Source organism: Eublepharis macularius, chromosome 2, assembly GCF_028583425.1.
Source record: "Eublepharis macularius isolate TG4126 chromosome 2, MPM_Emac_v1.0, whole genome shotgun sequence".
Classification (NCBI taxonomy): Eukaryota; Metazoa; Chordata; class Lepidosauria; order Squamata; family Eublepharidae; genus Eublepharis; species Eublepharis macularius.
Genome location: NC_072791.1, coordinates 84,741,231 through 84,761,565, shown reverse-complemented (window position 1 = coordinate 84,761,565; position 20,335 = coordinate 84,741,231). Strand labels below are relative to the sequence as shown.

The 20,335-nt window shown below is 38.8% G+C and overlaps 1 protein-coding gene across 1 annotated transcript; it reads left to right on the top strand.

Annotated features, from left to right (window-relative positions):
* The first annotated feature begins 152 nt into the window (after positions 1-152).
* On the top strand, positions 153-19,045 carry API5 (apoptosis inhibitor 5). Its single transcript, XM_054972373.1, has 14 exons — positions 153-285; positions 3,424-3,585; positions 4,732-4,825; positions 5,827-5,892; positions 6,269-6,420; positions 6,908-7,114; positions 7,259-7,363; positions 8,400-8,489; positions 9,480-9,661; positions 10,817-10,910; positions 11,978-12,034; positions 13,470-13,546; positions 14,534-14,670; positions 16,484-19,045. The coding sequence occupies exons 1-14, from the start codon at positions 217-219 to the stop codon at positions 16,561-16,563; spliced, it is 1,572 nt and encodes a 523-aa protein (XP_054828348.1). The 5' UTR covers positions 153-216; the 3' UTR covers positions 16,564-19,045.
* The last annotated feature ends 1,290 nt before the right edge of the window (positions 19,046-20,335 follow it).

Sequence of the window (20,335 nt, the reverse complement as noted above, 5' to 3'; positions counted from 1 at the left end):
CCTCGAACAGGAAACCTACCCCGCCGGCCGCCTTTTCTAGCTCTCGGACGCTCGCCAGGAGGCAGCCGTATCGGCAGGGGGCGCTGTAGGGAGAAAGAGGCCGGATGTTGCGGCCGGCCAAGCGCTTCCTTTCGCTTCGTCTGGTGGAGGAGGCGGAAAGTGGCTGTTGCAGTGGCGTTGGCAGGCTCGAGGACCAGCCGCTGCAGTAACAGAACGATGCCTACCGTGGAGGAGTTGTACCGTAATTACGGCATCTTGGCCGACGCCAAGGAGACCGCGGGGCAGGTGGGGTGCGACGAGGCGAGGCGAACGGATGGCGGGCGAGCTAGCTGCGCTCAGGGCGTTGAGGCCTATCCTGGAGAAAGAATTGGTGAAATATCGGGGCGCGGGGAGGGGAGGACAAGTTTTGTTAACCTTTCTGGGGAAGAGAGCTTGCTGGAGAGAATGGCTGGTGTAGAGCGTGTGTGTGGCGGCTGGGTGTGTTGCCCGTGCAAAGCAGCGTCTTCGTTCATTTACTCCCCACCCGGGCATAACTCCTTTACCGTAGTTGTTTATCTACGCCGCTATTCAGGGGGTCTTTGAGACGGAGGTGGTTGAAGTCTTTTCATCTAGGGATCCACCCCCCCCCCCCGGTCAGTTATGCTGAATCCGTCAGTTTCAGATGTGCAGCCTTAATGAAGGACCCCCTCCTAGTGCTGCTTAGAACCCATTCTCAATAGGAAACACCCCAAGGAAAGATGGTGGAAAGACTTTTGTCTTTCCTTGGTCCCCCTAATTGCGATCTGGGTAGACATAATAGGTGAAGTGCAGTGGTGGGCTAGAATGCCACAGTTGTGGGCTGCAGTCTGCAGCGTAGGGTTCTTCTTTTGTAAGAGTGAAAAACAGTTCTCCTTCTTGTAAACAGGCAACCCATCTATCATGAAGATGAATTTAGCATAACATTCTATCTGACGTGCTAACAATAACCGTTGTGTTTTGTATGTCGATGGGTCCTAATAAAATGATTTTTGCATTTAGGTTTTTGGTATACCAATCTACAACACACATTTGGGTTGCTGATTGATTACGTTCAGCATAATCTCTTTAAAGACCACCCCCACCCCCTTGTCTAAAGTGCTAAATCCAGAATTCTACCACTTCAGACTGCCAGCTTATTTCCACATACTGTGTAGCATGGCCCCACCCTATAGTGTATTGCATCCACAGAGCCTCAGGTGCATTCCCTTGCAAACATACTGTATTTGCTACCTAACATGATCCTCTACTTTTGATCAAGTTGACTTCTGCTGAGTGAATGAATGTTCAGTAGATGAGACTTCCTTCACCCTGCTAGCACCACCCACAAAGGCTTCGTGCAACCATTTCTTTTAAGGTAAAGGAAACCTAAAGTACTGTATGTTTCCTTTACTTTAAAAGAACGTTTTCTGAATCAGACTATCCACAAACTATAGAATATATTAGATGGTCATTCTAAAGTTTTGGGGAGAAGCTAGCAAGACATTAGAAAGTAAAGTATCCTTTACTTGATTGATTTTCAAAGCTAAAAGGTAGAACATGCTAAATCTTCAATTCTTTACTAGGTGAAGCCTGATCCGCCAAAAAACTCACACAAACAGTACAATCTTATGATGCTTAAATAAGATGTTCAGTCTTTGAGTATCTAAAGACAGTTCCATAGCTGCAGAACAAATACACAAAGCATCACCCTTTGCCTTTGCTAGTTGCTCATTTTGTTCCTTAACAGGATACTGGAATAATGTCTAGAAGGGGTGGATTCATTGCAGGAAGCCATGGAGTTTAGGCAGGTTCTTACCCATGTTAGCCCAAGCCATGCAGTGCTTTATTAGCACTTTCATTTGTGCTCATCAGACAATAAGAAGCCATTACAGATGTTACAGCACTGGAATATTATGCTCTTGGAGTACTATTCCTGTCAAGTGACAAGAAGTTTGGTTGTACCGGCTGACTTTCAGGACCATCATAAAGGACAGCATCATATGATTATTCTCAAAGCACCTTATCAGTTTGCCCCACAGCTCTTAATAAACCAGAGACCATAGGTCTAATATTATTATTATTATTATTATTATTATTATTATAAAAAAGGGTAACTGGCATCATCTGCATCGTATCTAATTTAAATAGAGTTGGCTTATGCTGCCATCATCGGGCCCCTTTGCATTATCCATTTGTGTGTGTGTTCGTAAGATTTTTTTTCTAATCTTTTTCTCAAATGTGAATGAACAGTTCCATAGCCCCACTAAGTTTTCACTTGGACAGGAGGAGAATTATCTACGTATTCCCTGGCACTCTGGCATTTCCTTTGGAGAGCTTGTAAGTGGTGGACACTGCTAATCTGTAATAGCCTAAGGTTACTTAGCTTTGATTACTTTGATCCAGGAAAGCATATTAGTTGTTGCCCAAAATGTGACGCTTTTATACTATTCATCTCTGTAATTTGTGTTAATGTTTGGTGTGGTTCTGTTTCCTGACACTTTTTATTCATAGTGCTTGTCTGAGTGTGTGAATAGTATGTGCGCAGCATCAGGCTATAATGGCAAAGTCCTTGGTGGATTTCAAGTCTGTTGATATTGTTACCAAGATTCACAGTCTAATCACAGTCTAATGCATGTGTATTCAGAAGTGTTCCACTGAGCTACATAAGACATACCATCTGATGAAGGGAGTTTTTACTGTCAAAACTTTATACCCTGGAAATCTTGTTCGTTTTTAAGGTATACTGGACTCAAATCTTACCCCTCTTCTACAGACTAATATGGCTACTCACCTAAAACTGTAATGATTTTAGTTTTAATTTCAGTGTTGAGAGATCAATTTTAGAAATTGCTTGGTGTAGGGTTGCCAGTCCCCCAATGGGAGTGAGGGATTCCCTGCTCCCCCCCCCCCCCCGCCCTCACTCATCTGGCCAGCGAAGGAGGGAAGGTGCAGGAACGGGCCTCCCAGGTGCACTCTTGGGGCGGCACGATGATGTCATTTTCTGGGGGTGATGTCATTGCGTCACCCCAAGAGCACACATGCACGCGCTGCTGCGCAATGACGTCCCCCATAAGTGATGTCGCCAGAAGTGACATAATTGCACAGGGGCATGAGAGAGAGGGACACAGAGAAGGTGGGTGCCAGATACCTGCTCTCCCACCAGGAGGGTAAGGGGACCTAATAATCCTATCTTGGTGCCATGTATGTTCACCTAAATATCTGTTATGTGGTAAGATGACAAGTCATAATGTGTTAACTAATATGTGCTATTTTACCCAACACTTTGTTGTCATTATGTGTTTCACTGTCAGAAATAAACATTTATGCAAATCTTTCCAATTAAGATAGTTAGTTTTCATAGATTTGAAAGCCTTGCTCTTAAGAGCCCTTACTAATGGTCTTCATTTTGCATATTTTCTCTTCTAGCACAAAGATGCATACCAAGTGATCTTGGATGGTGTCAAGGGTGGTGCCAAGGAGAAGAGACTCGCTGCACAGTTCATTCCAAAGTTCTTTAAACATTTTCCTGAGCTGGCAGATTCAGCTATCAATGCCCAGTTGGACCTTTGCGAGGACGAAGATGTTTCTGTAAGGATTTATTCTTGGCCTTAATTTATTAATTTTCTTTTGCTTTTTTTACTCCTTCTGAAGAGGTTAATATTAACTAATCTGTGAAGAAATAGGAAACGTTACTCTTCAATTCCATCTAATGACAGCCATTTGACTAGTCAAACATTTGGTCAGTTGTCCAGTCAAATACTTTTACAGCATTCACTTTATTAGAACAAAAACATACTTTTAGTTATCAAGAGGTTTGTTCCTTTTGCTAATTCCAAAAGTAAGTTGACTACTGTGAAACAATAAAACTAACTTTTTAAAAACCTATAATGAATTATTATAACTCAGAAAAGTGTCAGGTAATGTTTCCAGAAGTGTAATTTGACTGTTGCCCTGTTGTGACTGTCTGTCACAACATGATTGCCTCTTGGAACACTTCACACAGGAACGTGGGGAAGGTCTGAACCACTAGAGATATTGCCCAAGAAGAAGACGTGGTACGAAACGGGAATTGGAGAATCGTGCCTGCACCATCCCGTCGGCAATTCTGCCTCTTGGCATTATATTCACCTAGTGGAGACCAGCGAGTCAGAATTCCATCCCCCTTACTTCCTGGTGCTCTCTGTGATTACAAAACATTTCAGAACTTTTGAAACTCATTGGACAGACAAACATGAATTGATTTTGCATAGCAATATTTACTGATATATTTATTGATATATTTATTGTATTTATTGAATGTATTGTATTGCACTTTTGCACTTTAACACATGCTAAATATATTAATTGAAGAGTTTTTGACTGCACTTTATATCCCTGCTGTTCTTTAGTCTACTAGTGTTGCCCTGGAACAGCAAGGGCAACTTAAAATTTCAAATTACTGTAAACAAGTGAAATTAATATAGAAATCATGTACAGTAACACAAGCAGTGGAGTTTTTTGTTTTGTTTTTAGTCTTTAAAAGCAGTGATGCTGTGCAGACCGCAGGGCAATGCTTCCTGTTTGGGGATGTCTACAGTGGATATTAGGAGAAATTTTGCTATGTCTGTCCCTGCTAGTAAAAATACTTGAGTCGAAATGTAACTGAATTTCTTAAAGTTTTGTTGAAAGCTGGTAAAGATTGAAACATTGATTCAGTGTTTCTTCTTCAACTAATGAGTATGTATTTGTATATAGATCCGGCGCCAAGCAATCAAGGAATTACCTCAGTTTGCTACAGGAGACAATCTTCCCAGAGTGGCAGACATACTCACTCAACTTCTACAGTCAGGTAAGAGAGAATGGTGTTTGTATTTGTGTATAATTTATATCCCACGTCACTATTGCTCCTCCCTTACCAGCTTATTTGAAAAACCACATCTGAACTTGTGACTGATTGTCTCTAAGCCAGTTTTTTCAAGATAGGTAGCTGTGTTTGTCTGTAGCAGTGGAAGAGAAGAAGAGTCCAGGAGCACCTACGAGACTAACAAAATTAGTGGTAGGGTATGAGCTTTCATGAGCCACAGCTCACTTCTTCAGAGCTGTGAGCTGTGGCTCATGACATGAGCTATGGCTCATGAAAGCTCATACCCTACCACTAATTTTGTTAGTCTTATAGGTGCTACTGGACTCTTGCTCTCTTCCAGTTATTCCAGTTATGCCATAACACTATATATGTTGGGGTCCTATACAGCTTCAAGATTTGCATCTTAAAAGCAACATGGGCTTGTTGGATATGATGCTAAGTAAACTGATGGAGTAAAACCTTTGATACCTCAAAACAGCTAAAGTGTGGGTCATAGTTTTTAGTCAATATTTCCCCATTGTTACATGATACAGCCACAAAATATAAATATTATTTTTAATTAAACAAAATTGTTAACTATGTTTATAGTAGGGGGGGAAATTAGTCTGCTGGATTATTTCAGATTGTTTCTGTATCCTTGGCAACCGCCTTCTGGTTTCCTTGCAAATATTTTGTCACATTCAATAATTCTCGGATGAATTTCTTAATGTAAGAGATTTTTCTGATTCCTTTCAAAAGCTGCAGTTAGGCATGCTGACATGTTAGGAAATAACCCAAACCCAGCAGCATACTACATTTTATTAGCTAAAATGTCTCCATTCACAAAGTCTGCTTACTAATTTGTGATGTTTGTGTTGGCCCTAATAAAAAGAATTACATTACTGTTACATTTGAATCATTCTGCTTCCTAACTTCCAGTACTTGCCTTTGTTTAGGGCTTATAAAGTTATAAAGATTCTTGATTTTCACTATTATTGTTTTCCCAGATGATTCTGCAGAATTTAATTTGGTCAATAATGCATTGCTGAGCATATTTAAGATGGATGCTAAAGGTAAAATACACGATCTCATATTCTTGATACAACTTAGAACTTTAAATGTTTCTTAGACCCTGTTGACAATGTGAAGTGAGGCAAAAGATTTTTTACATTCCAGAGGATATAAGAAAATGGTAAATTGATGTGAATTTCCATTTTTTTTGTGACAAGCATTTTAGAATAATTTTTGAAGGTAACAAAAATATAAAGATCTGTACTGTAACTGTTATTCAAGGGTGTATTGCAGATTTATTCCTCCACAAGAATGTTTCTAATAATATGGTATAGCATAATGTAAACCTTTTCAGAGGTGTTATCCTTAATATTTCTAAGGTGCTTCTTTCAGTTATAATGGAATTTGTCTAATAATGCCTTTTGTTGGCTTTTTTAGGAACATTGGGTGGCTTATTCAGTCAGATTCTTCAGGGAGAGGATATTGTGCGTGAGCGAGCTATCAAATTTCTCTCCACAAAACTCAAAACATTACCTGAGGAGGTGCTAACAAAAGAAATAGAAGAGTTCATATTAACTGAATCAAAGAAAGTGAGTACATTCATTTTGATTTTTTTTTAAGTATAAAAATTATGCATTTTATCACAATTTTTATGGAGAAGAAACCCTGTTTATTTAAAGGTTTCTCTGCTCCTGGCAGTCTGGGAGTCTTTCCTGTTCCTGTTCAAAATATACTGTCCCATATTATGATGTGACCACATTACGTCAAATGAAAGATGCTGATTTAAAGCTGTCAGCAACTGTGCGACACAGAGAAGAGTGTTGGACATGGATAGTTAATCTTCAGATGTCTGATAGGAAACGAAACTTACTGGCTGCCCTTGGACAAAATACTCAGGCTGAACCTGACCCTTCACAGCTTGGAATCTATGAAGCTAAGCAAAGAGCATTGTACATTTTGAATGCAGAATGCTAGAGAAATTTTTAGAACTGCAAATAAATTCATTGGTGTCCTTCCTCAGTAATTTTGCCATGGCTATACATTCTCTTCTATTTTTCCCCTTTGTTTCTTTTTAAGGTACTTGAGGATGTGACAGGTGAGGAATTTGTGTTGTTTATGAAGATTCTATCTGGCTTAAAAAGTTTGCAAACAGTGAGTGGAAGACAGCAGCTTGTTGAACTGGTGGCTGAACAAGCTGATCTGGAACAGACTTTCAATCCATCTGATCCAGACTGCGTGGATAGATTGTTGCAGTGTACTCGTCAAGCAGTCCCACTTTTCTCTGTAAGTATTTCTCTAAAGCATGCTTGTTAATCTTGTCTTAGCAGTAGTTCCTTAAGTTAGTTCTAGTTGATAGAGAATGAAAGACTGATGTTATCCCTGGAAATCAGATAAAAGGTTACATTGAGTATTTTGCTTATTCCACAGAAAAATGTTCACTCCACAAGATTTGTCACTTACTTCTGTGAGCATGTACTGCCAAATTTGAGTTCCCTGACCACTCCAGTTGAAGGCCTTGATATCCAGTTAGAGGTAAGATAAGATAGTAATCTCTGTCATCTCAATATGAGTTAAAATTGTCATATATTGGATGGAAGCAAAAAGAAATCAGTCACTATTAATTCTGAACATGTCAATATTTTGTCTTTATGTTTTCATTTAAAGTTTTAGAGATAGCTTTGTATCCTTTAGAGATACTTTTGTATCCTTGAAGCTGTGCAGAACAAAACTAAAACTGATCTAACAAGTTTGCAGCCTGAAAAATTGGTAGAGAAACATTCTCCTGTTTTATGGAGTGTGACAAGTTACAAAGTACTCCATGCTAAGCACAGTCTTTGAAAAATCACCATCTTTGGCTGCTTTGCCTTGGATATTTGTTTGTGTTTGTGATGTAGTTATATTTTTTTATTATTATTTATGTTATTTATATTCCGCCTTTCTCACTGAGACTCAAGGCAGATTACATAGTGTGAGATTAGTACAATTAGTGGCAAGGACAAGGGCAGGCATTTCCATACAGTGTCAAGAACATTTCCGTAAACAATGTCAGAGGGTAAATGAATACAGTTTCAATAACATTTCCATAAACAATGTCATGGGGTAAAAGAATATATGTTTACAAAGATATAGTATTAGCAAGGATCCAGTATGGGGTTGCGGAGTTGCTGAAACAGAACATAATCAATTCTAGGACTTACGTTGAACAACATAAAGTACAGGTAGGATATAGGAGTACATATTTAAAGCAACAGATAATACGTAAGGCAACATAATGGTGAAATCTATCGTTTCTAACTCATTAACTAAACATCTGGGATCCCTTTCCTACAATACCACCCTCTTAGCTGAGAAAAAAGGTCTTTTTGAATAATTCAGTTTTGCATTGTTTGCGGAAAGCCAGGAGGGTGGGGGCTCTCCTGACTTCCTCAGGTAGGCCGTTCCATAGGGTAGGGGCCACCACAGAGAAAGCCCGTGTATGAGCAAGCCATTATTAATCTTGTTATTGCTAAGCAGCTCTTGTTTAAAAATATGCTGTGAAGTTGCAAGTTGTTTTTTTCCATCTTCACAGGTACTGAAACTGCTTGCTGAGATGAGTTCCTTCTGTGGAGATATGGAAAAACTTGAATCAAATTTAAAGAAGCTTTTCGATAAATTACTGGTAAGATGAGGGTCCTAGTGAAATAAAACAGAAGTCCAGTAGCACCTGAAAAACTAACATTTTATTCCAGTGTCACCTTTCTTGAGTCAAAACTCACTTCTTCATATGCAGTGAGAGGTATATTGCTAGTACCTGAAGAATCAAATCATGACCTGAATAATGATGGAAAGCTCCATTTTAAAACAGGCCATATCTTACAAGGATCATACTTTAATAGTTTACATTTTCCTAATTTGATTATACATCGTATAATCACTAAATAGAGTAATGTTATACTCTATAAAAGTGTTAAAAGTGCTTGAAGATTGGTTCTCCATGGACAGATAGATGTTTTTTCACTGGTAGCTATAACAGAATAAAAAGAAAGTCTTAGTAAGCTATCATATGAATAGGAAATGTGTATACTGTCTGAAATCAAATGTAAAGAATACACAACTGGGGCAGTGACATAATGGATAGTATACGAATGGAGTGATTGTGCTATTTTATTTATTTATTTACTTAAATTTATAGTCCGCCCTCCCCAACCAAGTGGGCTCAGGGCAGATCACAACAATTTAAAAAAACATTACAAAGTTCACCAGCAGTAGCCATTAAAAATATAAATAATACATATTCATTTAAAACATATATTAGCACCATGTATCAAAAATAAAACATAGCAGCACGTTATACATTCACCTATCACCGTCTATAGAGCAAATTACAGCGATCATATAAAGGTGTGAGATGACTTTGGGCAGGAGGGCACAGAATCTCACCCCCCCCCCCACTAGGGGGGAGGAGCACCGCCCAGCATCACCCATATATCTGGCGGAACAGCTCCGTCTTGCAGGCCCAGCGAAATGATAACAAGTCCTGCCGGGCCCTGGTCTCGCAAGTCAGAGCGTTCCACCAGGTTGGGGCCAGGGCCGAAAATGCCCTGGCCCTGGTCGATGCTAGGCGGGCCTCCCTAGGGCCTATGTGATCCTTCTCATTTCTGTTTCTCAGGAATATATGCCACTTCCTCCAGAAGAAGCAGAGAATGGAGAAAATGCTGGCAGTGAAGAGCCCAAGCTGCAGTTCAGTTACGTGGAGTGTTTGCTATATAGTTTTCATCAGTTAGGCCGTAAACTTCCAGACTTCCTGACTGCCAAGCTGAACACAGAGAAAGTGAAAGACTTCAAAATCAGGTACTATTTCGAATTACTTATGTAAATGTTTCACTAGAATGTCAGTAACGGAGTCATGGCTGAAATGTCAGTGTAGAATCCTATTCTAAAGGCAACTTGATGGACTTTCTGAGGTGAAATGGTTGATCACAGCTGTAATAGTTGGTCTTTCCAGGCTTGGGTTTAGTTACAGGGTTTATTGGAAGGAAGTTTTCCTTCAGTATATGAGAGCCTTCCTGCATGTAACCTATCTAAACTTGACTGAACATACCCTCTTAGCATTACACATACATAAGAAAGCTCCAGAGTCTGAAGTCTTCTCAGCTGTGGAATACTCAGGAGATGTGATAAAACTTCATACTCAGTATCTTCCCAAAGTGGTACTGACAGTTGTATTTTCACTGGTTCTTGTGTCAGGGATAGAGTGGTATATTACTATAATACATGGGTGTACAGCATGTGGTCCCGCAATTGTATGGCTTGCATTCTTCTCCCTTAGGCTGTGGGAGGGAGGCTCCTCCATAATCATGTACCAACTCCCACTCGGTCGTCCTGTGGAAATTTTCTTGTAGGGGATAGAAAATCAACTTTCGACTGTCTAGGTTGAAGTAGCTTTCTGTCTCCCTGTGGAATGGGAAACTTAACTGCTTTTCAGTCACAAGCTCTTTGGATGCAGTGGTGATATTTTTTTCATATTCCAAGGGGATTACCACTGAAATGCAATCCCTTAGAGTGTAAAAGGAAAACTTCCAATAGTGGAGGGCGGAAGCGGCTAAAAGTTGCCTGTCAGCCCAGAGAACAGTTGGCAGGCAGAGTTCTGAACCCCCGCTCCTGTTCCAGATGATATCATGGACCACCTGACTTAGCTCTGCTAAAAAGCCATAATGGCCCACATAACAGTTTTTGAATTGTGCTCTCCTGCTCTAATAATAGTCAGTAGAACTTAACCTGTTTAAAAGAGTTATTTAAAGTTGAATCTCAAATAAATCTACCCTGCTATTTATACTCCCTAAAGTCAGTATTATCTAGGTTATTCTGCAGAGCATATTTTACTAGTGGAAATTCAGTTTCCAGTAGTATTTTTTTAATTAACCCCTTTTTATTCTGTACTGAAATGCTTCACTTTGGTTTGCATATGTCCTATGTCACTACATACTTTTCAACTCTTTTTGCTAGACTACAGTATTTTGCTCGAGGTCTGCAGGTTTATATTCGACAGCTTCGTTTGGCGCTCCAAGGCAAAACAGGGGAAGCATTAAAAACAGAAGAGGTATGCAGCACTTTCCGATGTTACTCTTATCCATTTGAGTGAGTTAGTATAGTGTAGTAGGTACGTGAAAGAGCTGTGATCCAGAAGTTCAGTGGTTTAACTTTTATCCCTGCCAAAAATGCAGGTGACCTTTGAAAAGTTATTCTCTCAGCCTTATGCCCCCTTCTGCATTATAATAATATGGCTAACCATACCAAGCTGTAGTAAGAATTACCATGAAGGGGTTTAAATACTGGAATTGTTGTATAAGTGCTAATAATGATAATAATATAATAATAACATTCAATTTATATACCGCCCTTCAGGATGACTTAACATCCACTCAGAGCAGTTTACAAAGTATGTCATTATTATCCCACAACAATAATCACCCTGTGAGGTGGGTGGGGCTGAGAGAGCTAGAAGCTGTGACTGATCCAAGGTCACCCAGCTGGCTTTAAGTGGAGAGTGGGGAATCAAACCCGGTTCTCCAGATTAGAGCCCTGCACTCTTAACCACTACACCAAACTGGCTCTAAGTAGGAATATTATCAGCATATAGATAATATTGCTATAAAACTGGTGTATTATTTACACAACTTAGCTTGATTACTGACAGAAGCTGTAAAGGATCAACAACACATACAGCAGAAGCTGGGAACCTTTTATTGTCTACATGATCCAAACTACTGCAATGAAATTGCATGTTAAGTTGTGGTGAGTAACATAAGTTGCCAGGCAGAGCCAGTATTACATAAGTGTAGGGCTTGGACTGGGGTGAGCTGAGTTCAGATTTCCATAGTGTCTTTAAACTCATTGGATGACCTTGAGCCAGTCTGACACACTCCATCTAACTTTCAGGGATGTTCTTCAGGTGAAATGGGATAGCCATAATTTATGCTGCCCAGAGATCTTTAAAGGAGGGGCAGGATATAAATGCAAGTAGGAGTAGCTTATAAGCACAAAGTACATCAAATTACAGTAAAGTGCACTGAAAAATAGTTGTCCTCAAATGTCTTAAAACTTTTCAATTGTATAGACTTTAAAATTGTTGCAACTGAAAATGCTGTATGTTTTCTTATCTCGCAGAATAAAATTAAAGTGGTTGCGCTGAAAATTACAAATAACATCAATGTGTTGATCAAGGTAAGTAATTCTGTTTTTCATCCAAGATCTGTTAAAATCATTTCCTTGGGAACCCTGTTTTAGGAGGAAAGGCAGCATATAAATGTTTTAAATAAATAAAATAATAAAATATTTGAGGAAGTTCTAGTCATAAAACAATTATACACTGTATCAAGCCTGTGAAAAATGAAGTGCATGGTGGTGTATCTCCAGAAACAATACAGGGAAAATAAGTATTCCATACAATTTCATGAGCTGTAGATAGGAAGAGCAGTACATTACTTTTCGTCTTCAAGCAAAGAATATGAAATTCAGAATACTCTCATTTCACTTTATATTACTGTGATCGTGTTGGGTTTTTCCTCTTACACCAGCAATGCCTTTTTATTAATACTAGAGATAGCAATTAAAGTTTTTCAGGAAGCTTTTGTAACTTTCTATGTTAGTTGTGACTAAAATTAGTAGTGCATTGTGCTAATCTGTTCCAGGAACTGTTGGTGCAGCCTACTAATATTTGGGGGATAATAATAATAATAATATTCGATTTATATACCGCCCTTCAGGACAACTTAATCACTTTTTTAAAAAGGCCTCTACAAGAAATCTTTATTTCATGATTCAAGGATGTTGAGGAATTTAAAACAAAAACAAATTGTAAGGTAGTAGACAGAGTGTTGCATATTTGCATCTTCCCTCAGGCACAGCCTTGAGCCTATCTTTGAAATCTAACATTACCTCACAGGATTATTCTGAGGAGTGGCTGCCTTGAACTCCATAAAGCAATGGTGTAATATCAATGTATCTAATTCTCAACTTGGCCTGATCTGCGGATACTTAAATCCAGAGATTGGAGCCATGAACAGTCAAGACAGATCTTTCTACAAGAAAAGATGCAAGTTTGCAGAAAAGTGTGAAATCTTTTTTTAAAAATGGGGGGTTAACCACCACCCCGCGTCATAATAGAAGCAGCACCTGTTGCATTAAAAAATGGATGCCTTCTCTGTGGTCATTGCTAAGCAACCACAATAGTATTGCCAGCCTTGAAACCTTGGTTTCTGCCAGTAAAAGGCAGCGGAAGGGGGCAGGTCCCTTTTCTGACCTTTGAGTGAATACTTACTGGGCCAGGCCTGTCAGCAGCCACTAGATGACTTCTTATCACGCAACTTGCATGACTCACCCAGAACTGGCTGCTTGGTTACTGTTCAACAGCAGCTATCCTAAAAAAGCCAGTGTGGTGGGATACCCAGGTTCAAATCCCCACTCTGCCATGGAAGCTCACCAGGTGAGGGGCAGGAAATGGGCTGTGAGGGCTTTCAGGGAAGAGAAAGAGGAGCTAGTGAAGATGGGGAAATGAGATGCCTTGTGTAAATCCTTGCAGATCCCTTTCTTGTAGATTATAAAATGCTTCTAACATAGATTTGATTTCAGAATGAAATATTTCTCACTTTGCCTCTAGGATCTCTTCCACATTCCTCCTTCATACAAGAGCACAGTTACACTTTCTTGGAAGCCCGTGCAAAAGTCTGATGCTGGGTAAGTTGCTAACTAATGAGATTGAGTTAGTTGCCTGCATTAGAGAATCTTGTTTAGTTTAACACTGGAATTTTGTGTCAGGCTTATGGAGCCCAAAAACTTTAAGATGAAATTAATCTGTAATTTACTGTTGTACATGAGCTGTGATTCTTTGTTCAAGTTTCTTGATGATTCCAATGTATTGATCCAACAGAATGAGAGCGGTAAACAGATAATATATTTACTGTAAAATAGCAGTTTGTTAAATGCTCCAGTTGTAACTTTAATTTCATTACATATATTGTATGCATGATACTATGTATAGAGTCTGACAAGATCCATAAACACAGAGCATTCCCATGTGCACATAGGGGGAGTAGGAGTCTGAACCCCCCTTTAAGTGCTGCTCCAAAGGCTTCCTGAATTGTTCTTTGACTGTCACACAAGACTGAGGAGATACTTTGGATCCTGACTGTAACTGTTTTATGCTGCTCTTCCTGAAATATACTGAATCATTGTTTAACAAGAGTCTACCTAATTGCTTCTTAATTAAATGCAGACACGTGACAGGTTTTTCAAAAGAATTCCAGTCATTTTTACTTTATCTTATATCTGGAAAATTAATAGGAGCTCACTGACGTATGTTTTACATGTTCTAATAAGGAAAACAGGCTTACTAATAGCCTTCTTTCTCTAAGAAATTTAATCAAGATTATTCTTCAACATAACATTTGGTAGAGATTTTTTTACATATCTGAAATACTCACATAAAAAATCTTGTACTAGGCTGTGGGCTGAATCCGTGAGCTCATTTTTGTGGAGTAAAATATTTCCCTCCTACAGCCCAAAATGCCCTCCCCAAAATGCATTAGGGCCTTTTGGGCTGCGGGGGGAGTCATACTACACAGGTAGACATCCTTTCATCCGCAGAAACACTCAAGTGCATCCAAGCATGTATTTATCTTGAGATTCTACAGTATGTTGATGTGGGCTATGTTTTCTTTGAAGACAAAAAAGAGCTGGTGAAGATACAGCTTCAGATTTACCAGTGAAGAAAGCTCCAGCAGGACCAAAAAGGGATGCCAGACAGATATACAACCCACCCAGTGGGAAATACAGTAGTAACCTGGGCAACTTTTCTTATGGTAAGGATTGTATACACTAGGAAGAAGGGGTATTGGTCTTAAATATGATTTTGTCTCACGCTGATAAGTTCTGTACACTGAATATTTCTCATGTATGTTTTTATAATCTTGCTTTTCTCCCTGAAGGGGACCGAAGCAGCTCACAGCAACACACTACAAGATAAATAAACCAAAACATAATGCTAATTATTTTTCTTGCTATCTGTGATATCTTTGAGATATGAAATCAGCATGATTTTTCTTTAAATGTCTTATGAATATTATCTAAGATCTCTTCCTTTCATCACATCTAACTTCTTACCCCTATGAAATAATACAAGTTTGTCTAGTACTATGATTATTTCAATAGGATTTTAAACATGACCACGTAGAGTTGCCTTATACCAAATCAGACCGTTAGTCCATCTAGCTTGTTTACTGTGACTGGCAGCAGCGTTGACCTCAGGGCATAGAAATTTTTTCCAACATCTCTTACCTAAGATCCTTTATGTGGAGATGCCAGGGATTGGACCAGGGACCTTCTGCATTCAAACCAGGTGCTCTGCCATTGAGTAACTCCTCCCCCTGAACATGAAAGTTCATTTGCATTGCGTGGGAAGAAGGCATTGCAGGGAAATGGTGTTTGGATGTGCTGAATGCTATTTTACTTTCACATTGTTCTAACTGAAAGGTAAGTAAGAATTAGGCACTCACTAAAACAAGTCCATTTGTGCTATTTCCGTTTTTTCTAGAGAAAAGCTATATGCAATTCCAGTTTTCTTGTATCACTTTAAGCACTTAGAACAGATTCTGTGGTTTGCAGGTAGATGATGTGTTGCATGTAGAAGGTCCTAGGTTCAGTCTTTTGTACTCTAATTAAAAAGGATCAGGTAGTATGTGATGTGAAAAGCCTCTTCCAGAAACCTTGGAGAGCAGCTGCCAGTTAGAGTAGACAATACTTACATTGATAAACCAATGGTCTTACTCAGTATAAGGTGGTAGTTTCATATACTGATTAGACTACAAAGTGTCTCTTATGTGTACATGTGCTGTATCTCACAGGTTTACCAGAGTTCAGAGTGGCTTAAGTAGTGTGAGGGGCTGTGGGTCATATTTGAGAACCTTGCAAGCTCTGCTGCATGCAAAGACCTGGTATCCTACTACTTACATAAGCAGAGGCTGGTTGTGTTCTCTAGTGGAACATTTTATGTGCTCTCAAGCCAATGCTGCAAATAATCTCATAGAAATACCTGGATGGCTTGAAAGAATGGGGAAATGGTATGTGAAACAAGGCTATCGTGAACTGCATTGTACATGGTGGGTGTGAGTTGTTCTATATAATCATGTCCCTTTGTTCATGGTCACATGAAGAAATTTATGTAAAGAAACATCCTTGTCTAGTATTGTCTTTATTGGTCATTACAGCAATTCCTCCTCAGTCCTTTCCCCTTATGTTCTGCCCTTGCCCACTCTTGGTCTCTTTCAGTTGTTGTCCCAGTATCATGGAATAGCCTTCAAGAGGCAGTTTTAAGACCCCCAACTTTGGTGGCCTTTCATAACACTTGCAAGACAGTCTTCTTTAAAAGGGCTTTGTATGATTCAGCCTTGTCTTCAGTAATTTGGTGGTGACTGTTACTATTAAAACTTATGACTCGTCTGTATTTTCTGACTGTATGGTCATAGTTGTAGGCAATCTCAGCTTTGGTAAGAAAGAAGGTGTATAAATATATTAAATGAAAATAAAATCTGACAGCAAAGTCCATCACTATATTGGTATTGCTGCTATACTTAAAAAAATGTAACATTAGATGACTTTGTTTGCATTTATTTTCAGAACAGAGAGGTGGCTTTCGTGGTGGTCGAGGAAGAGGATGGGGTGGACGTGGTAATCGCAGTCGTGGGAGAATTTACTGAAAGTGGCATTTCCCATAACTAAAACATCTTTAAAGTTTGAAGGATTGACTGAAGCGCTGCATAGGTTGATGGACTGCCTTCTGCAAGAGACTGATTTAAATGTTCTTATACCTTTGTATGTATGATCTACTTTTCTAACGGACTACAAACTCATCCACAGTGAAGCTACAACTGTATTTTTGGATGCTTAGCAAGCTGGTGTTTTTAGTTGTTTTTTTCCTTAAGCATCTTCCTGATCTGTTCAAGAAAAAGCATGGGTATTCCAACTGAAGCTACTTCGGTATAGATGTTACATTCACAAGCATGGGTAATATACAGTGGACTATAGTGTAAAGTACATTCACATGCTAAATAATGGATGGAAATGTCATACCTGAAGTTGGTAGCAAATTTTCTTCTGATAAAATTTATTTTTTGCAATAAGTGGGGAAGTGATGTTGCAAAGAAAGTAGTACAAGCTGCCAGTGGTGGCATTGATTATTGATAGAAATCCTTCATTTTTAAAGCGTGCAGCGTGGTTTCGGATGACTGTGCTGTTATCAAAAGTCAGTCTATTTACTTTTATGGAGAATGTGGTGTTTACTTGAACGTATCTTGCTCTTCTCCAGATAGTATGTGTGTTTTGCAAATGGCATTTTTAATGTTCTCTATAAGTGTGCATATATATATGTATAATATATGCATACGCCATAAAGTTCTACAGAAAAATGATAAAATTGCTAGAAACTCTACCCCCAAAGTGGCAAATGTGGCAGATGTGATGTGATGGCAATTATTCCAAGGTCTGGGGAAGAGTAGTACTCTTTTCTGTGAACTGAGAATTTAAATTGCCTTGCCTTTAGAAGTAGTTTTGACTTTTTAATAGTTAAATAGCCATGTTAAAAATGTTAAACACAGCATATTAGATTACCATAATATTCCAGCTATTCAGTTGCACTTGAATGGAAATTTAGATAATCGTTATGTAACGAGGACCCTTATTCTAATGCTAGAAGCCCTTAAACTATATTAAAGAGAAAATGAAGTATCAAACTTTTTTTTTTAGCTTTCACCACTCTCGTTTCTTGGGTCACTTTGTGAAGAGCAAGGATCATAAAATGTAAATGTCAATAACAGGGAAAACTCTTAATGCAACACGGATATTTAAAGTGCCCCATGTTCATGCTTTGTTTGGATGACTGCAAGCTGCCCCATTTCCCTCCAGCATTTTTGTATCTATACTGCAAACCAAACACCCATATGTAAATGTATTCCCAAGAGGTTTCATGTGTATTTGTGAGCAAATTGGACACACACGTCTTCATAATCACTCTTCATTTTTACAATATTGTTTCCTATACCTAGCACAAGGTTTTCTGGTCAAAGTATTTAGGAAGGCCAGAACAAAAAAAGTTCAAGTTCAAAAAAAAGGAAGAGGTTGACTCCCCAGTTGCTCATGACGACAGGTGATTTTTAAATTACCTGATATCAAGTATGTGAAGAAACAGAGAAGCTCTAACCAAATGAAAGTATCTATGAGTTTCTCTACACAAGACATCTGGCATGTGTTTTTCAAGTGTCAGGTGACACAACGTTTCCTGGGAATTGTAGTTTTTCAAAGAATCGTTTGGGATCGCTGTGGAGAGAAAGTTCAAAAATACAAGCAAAAGTAGGTTAGAGGCATTTTCATAGTGTAGTTTATGAGCGCAAGCCTTTAGTCCCTCCCCCCCACCACCACTCTGGATAGAATCTGCCAGGTCTTAAAACAAAATTTTTCAAAAGATCCCTGGGGGAGAGGAACTTTGCAATTCCACCTAGAGTGTGGAGGGGTGCGGGGGAGAGAATTGCAAAGTTCGTCTCTTTTAGAAATGTTTTGAAAATGTTTAAGACCTGGCAAATTCCACCCAGAGTGAGGATGGAAGGGAGACTAAAGGTTTGCACACTAGAAAAATGCTTCTAACCTAATTTTGCTTGTATTTTCAATCTTCCTCTCCGCAGTGATCCCAAGCGACTCTCTTAAAACTACAGTTCCTAGGAAACATTTTCATCACCCTATACTTGAAGAACAGGTGACCGATGTCTTGTATAGAGATTCTACGTCTCATTATTTCTCTAGAAACTGGCCAGTTTTAAATACAGATTGATAGTTGGTCAAGATGGATTTTTACATACTGTCTCTCACTTTGGTATGTTGCATATTTTGGCAATTATGGCAACTTGTGGCTTTTCTAAGAATTTCAAAGACTAATTTTTTAAGAATGAGTAATCATTGCACGTAGCTTTGTGGATTTTTTTGTTTGGCTGGACCCTCAGGTTTGAATAACAAGATGATTTCAGATTTTTTCCATCCAGAGATAATGTGCAGATTGTCCTTAGAAATAGCTAGTGTTCTTCGCATTGCAGATGCAGTGAATTCGTTAGGTGATTTCCATTAAGCCAGTTCATTTTCTTTGTAAAAATTTCCTTTATGCCTTTCCAATAAATCCATTTTGTAATTTTGTTAGTGACACTGTTTTTTATTGGTTTTTAATAACTTGGTAAGACATTCTGAATTTGAGCAAAAGTGGTGTCTAGATTTTTGGAACAGATTTAATGGGGCGTATGTGAACAATTTTACTGATTGAGATGACGTGGTGCATTAAATTGTGTTAAACACATTTGATTTAGATTCAACAGCTTAGTTGTGTGCTCATATTTGTACTTGGTTCTGTGCCCAGGAAGTTGGAGATGCACCACTTGCAGTAAAATGTGCTTGTACTGATTAGGAAAAACTGAAAATAGAATTTGGTAAGAGACCTCCCTCCTTATGGACTTTGTTGCTACTTATCTTTCAAATTTTTCTCTCAGTGTGTAGTATAGACAAGCTTTTCAAGTTGGCTGAGCATACACTGTCAATGAATAGCACCATTATAAAACTCACCCATAACATTATGAAACTAGAGGGAAGTCCGTTAATATGGTAGAATATAATATGGAGAGTGAAAAACCAATAAACATAGTTTGCAAAAACTTGCTGAAGGGGTACACCAAACAACTACATTTAGTGAAATTTAAGCCAGTGTTGGTGTCATTTACCAAAACACAGAATCTTTTTTTATTACATCTCTGGCAGTAAGACAAAAAACTGGTTTTCACTCTTAGCTGCTTGCAGATCCTCAGCTCAGATTTAGACTGGAGACAGCTGCTAATACTGTGATCACACACACACACAGACTTAGACGAGGGATTGCTGTTAATTTTCACTTTTGCTGAGCACATTTTCATACTATTTCAGAAATTTGTTTTGATCATATATCTTTGAGGTGAAAAAAGAGCATATACCTATTGTCTGCCTTGAACCTTATTTAAGCATGACACTGGTTGAAGCAAAAGCACTTTCCTGTTGGTTTCTGCACTTGTACAGCATTTCATTTAGACCCAATTTATACATGCGAAAGAATGAAGACTTAAAATGCTTAACATGCTAGCATGGGCTGTTCTACTGCAAAGGTTCACATTTGGAATGTTTTTTGCAAACAAATCAAGAATTTGCTATTTTTCTCTATTCGCTGAGTTTCTCCTGCATCTATAAACAAGGCCTTAAACCAAGCTTGTACCCATGCTAGCTAGCCACAGTGCTGGGTAGCTGATTTCCATAGGTATAGCCCAGTTAAATATTGACACCATACTTGTGCAATGTTTTAACGAAAATGCTTGTGCTTCTGCTGCAAAGTTTAGTGGAAGACTGAGGAAAAGGAGTTCATTTAGGGTGCCCAGATGTCCTTTTTCTAAGGTGTGCCCTCTTAAATGTCCA

Excerpts from the sequence above, each read along its gene's own strand:
- API5 (XM_054972373.1), top strand. The coding sequence starts at position 217 with ATGCCTACCGTGGAGGAGTTGTACCGTAATTACGGCATCTTGGCCGAC. Across the intron at positions 3,586-4,731 it reads GCGAGGACGAAGATGTTTCT|ATCCGGCGCCAAGCAATCAA; the intron begins GTAAGGATTTAT and ends ATTTGTATATAG. Across the intron at positions 5,893-6,268 it reads ATTTAAGATGGATGCTAAAG|GAACATTGGGTGGCTTATTC; the intron begins GTAAAATACACG and ends TGGCTTTTTTAG.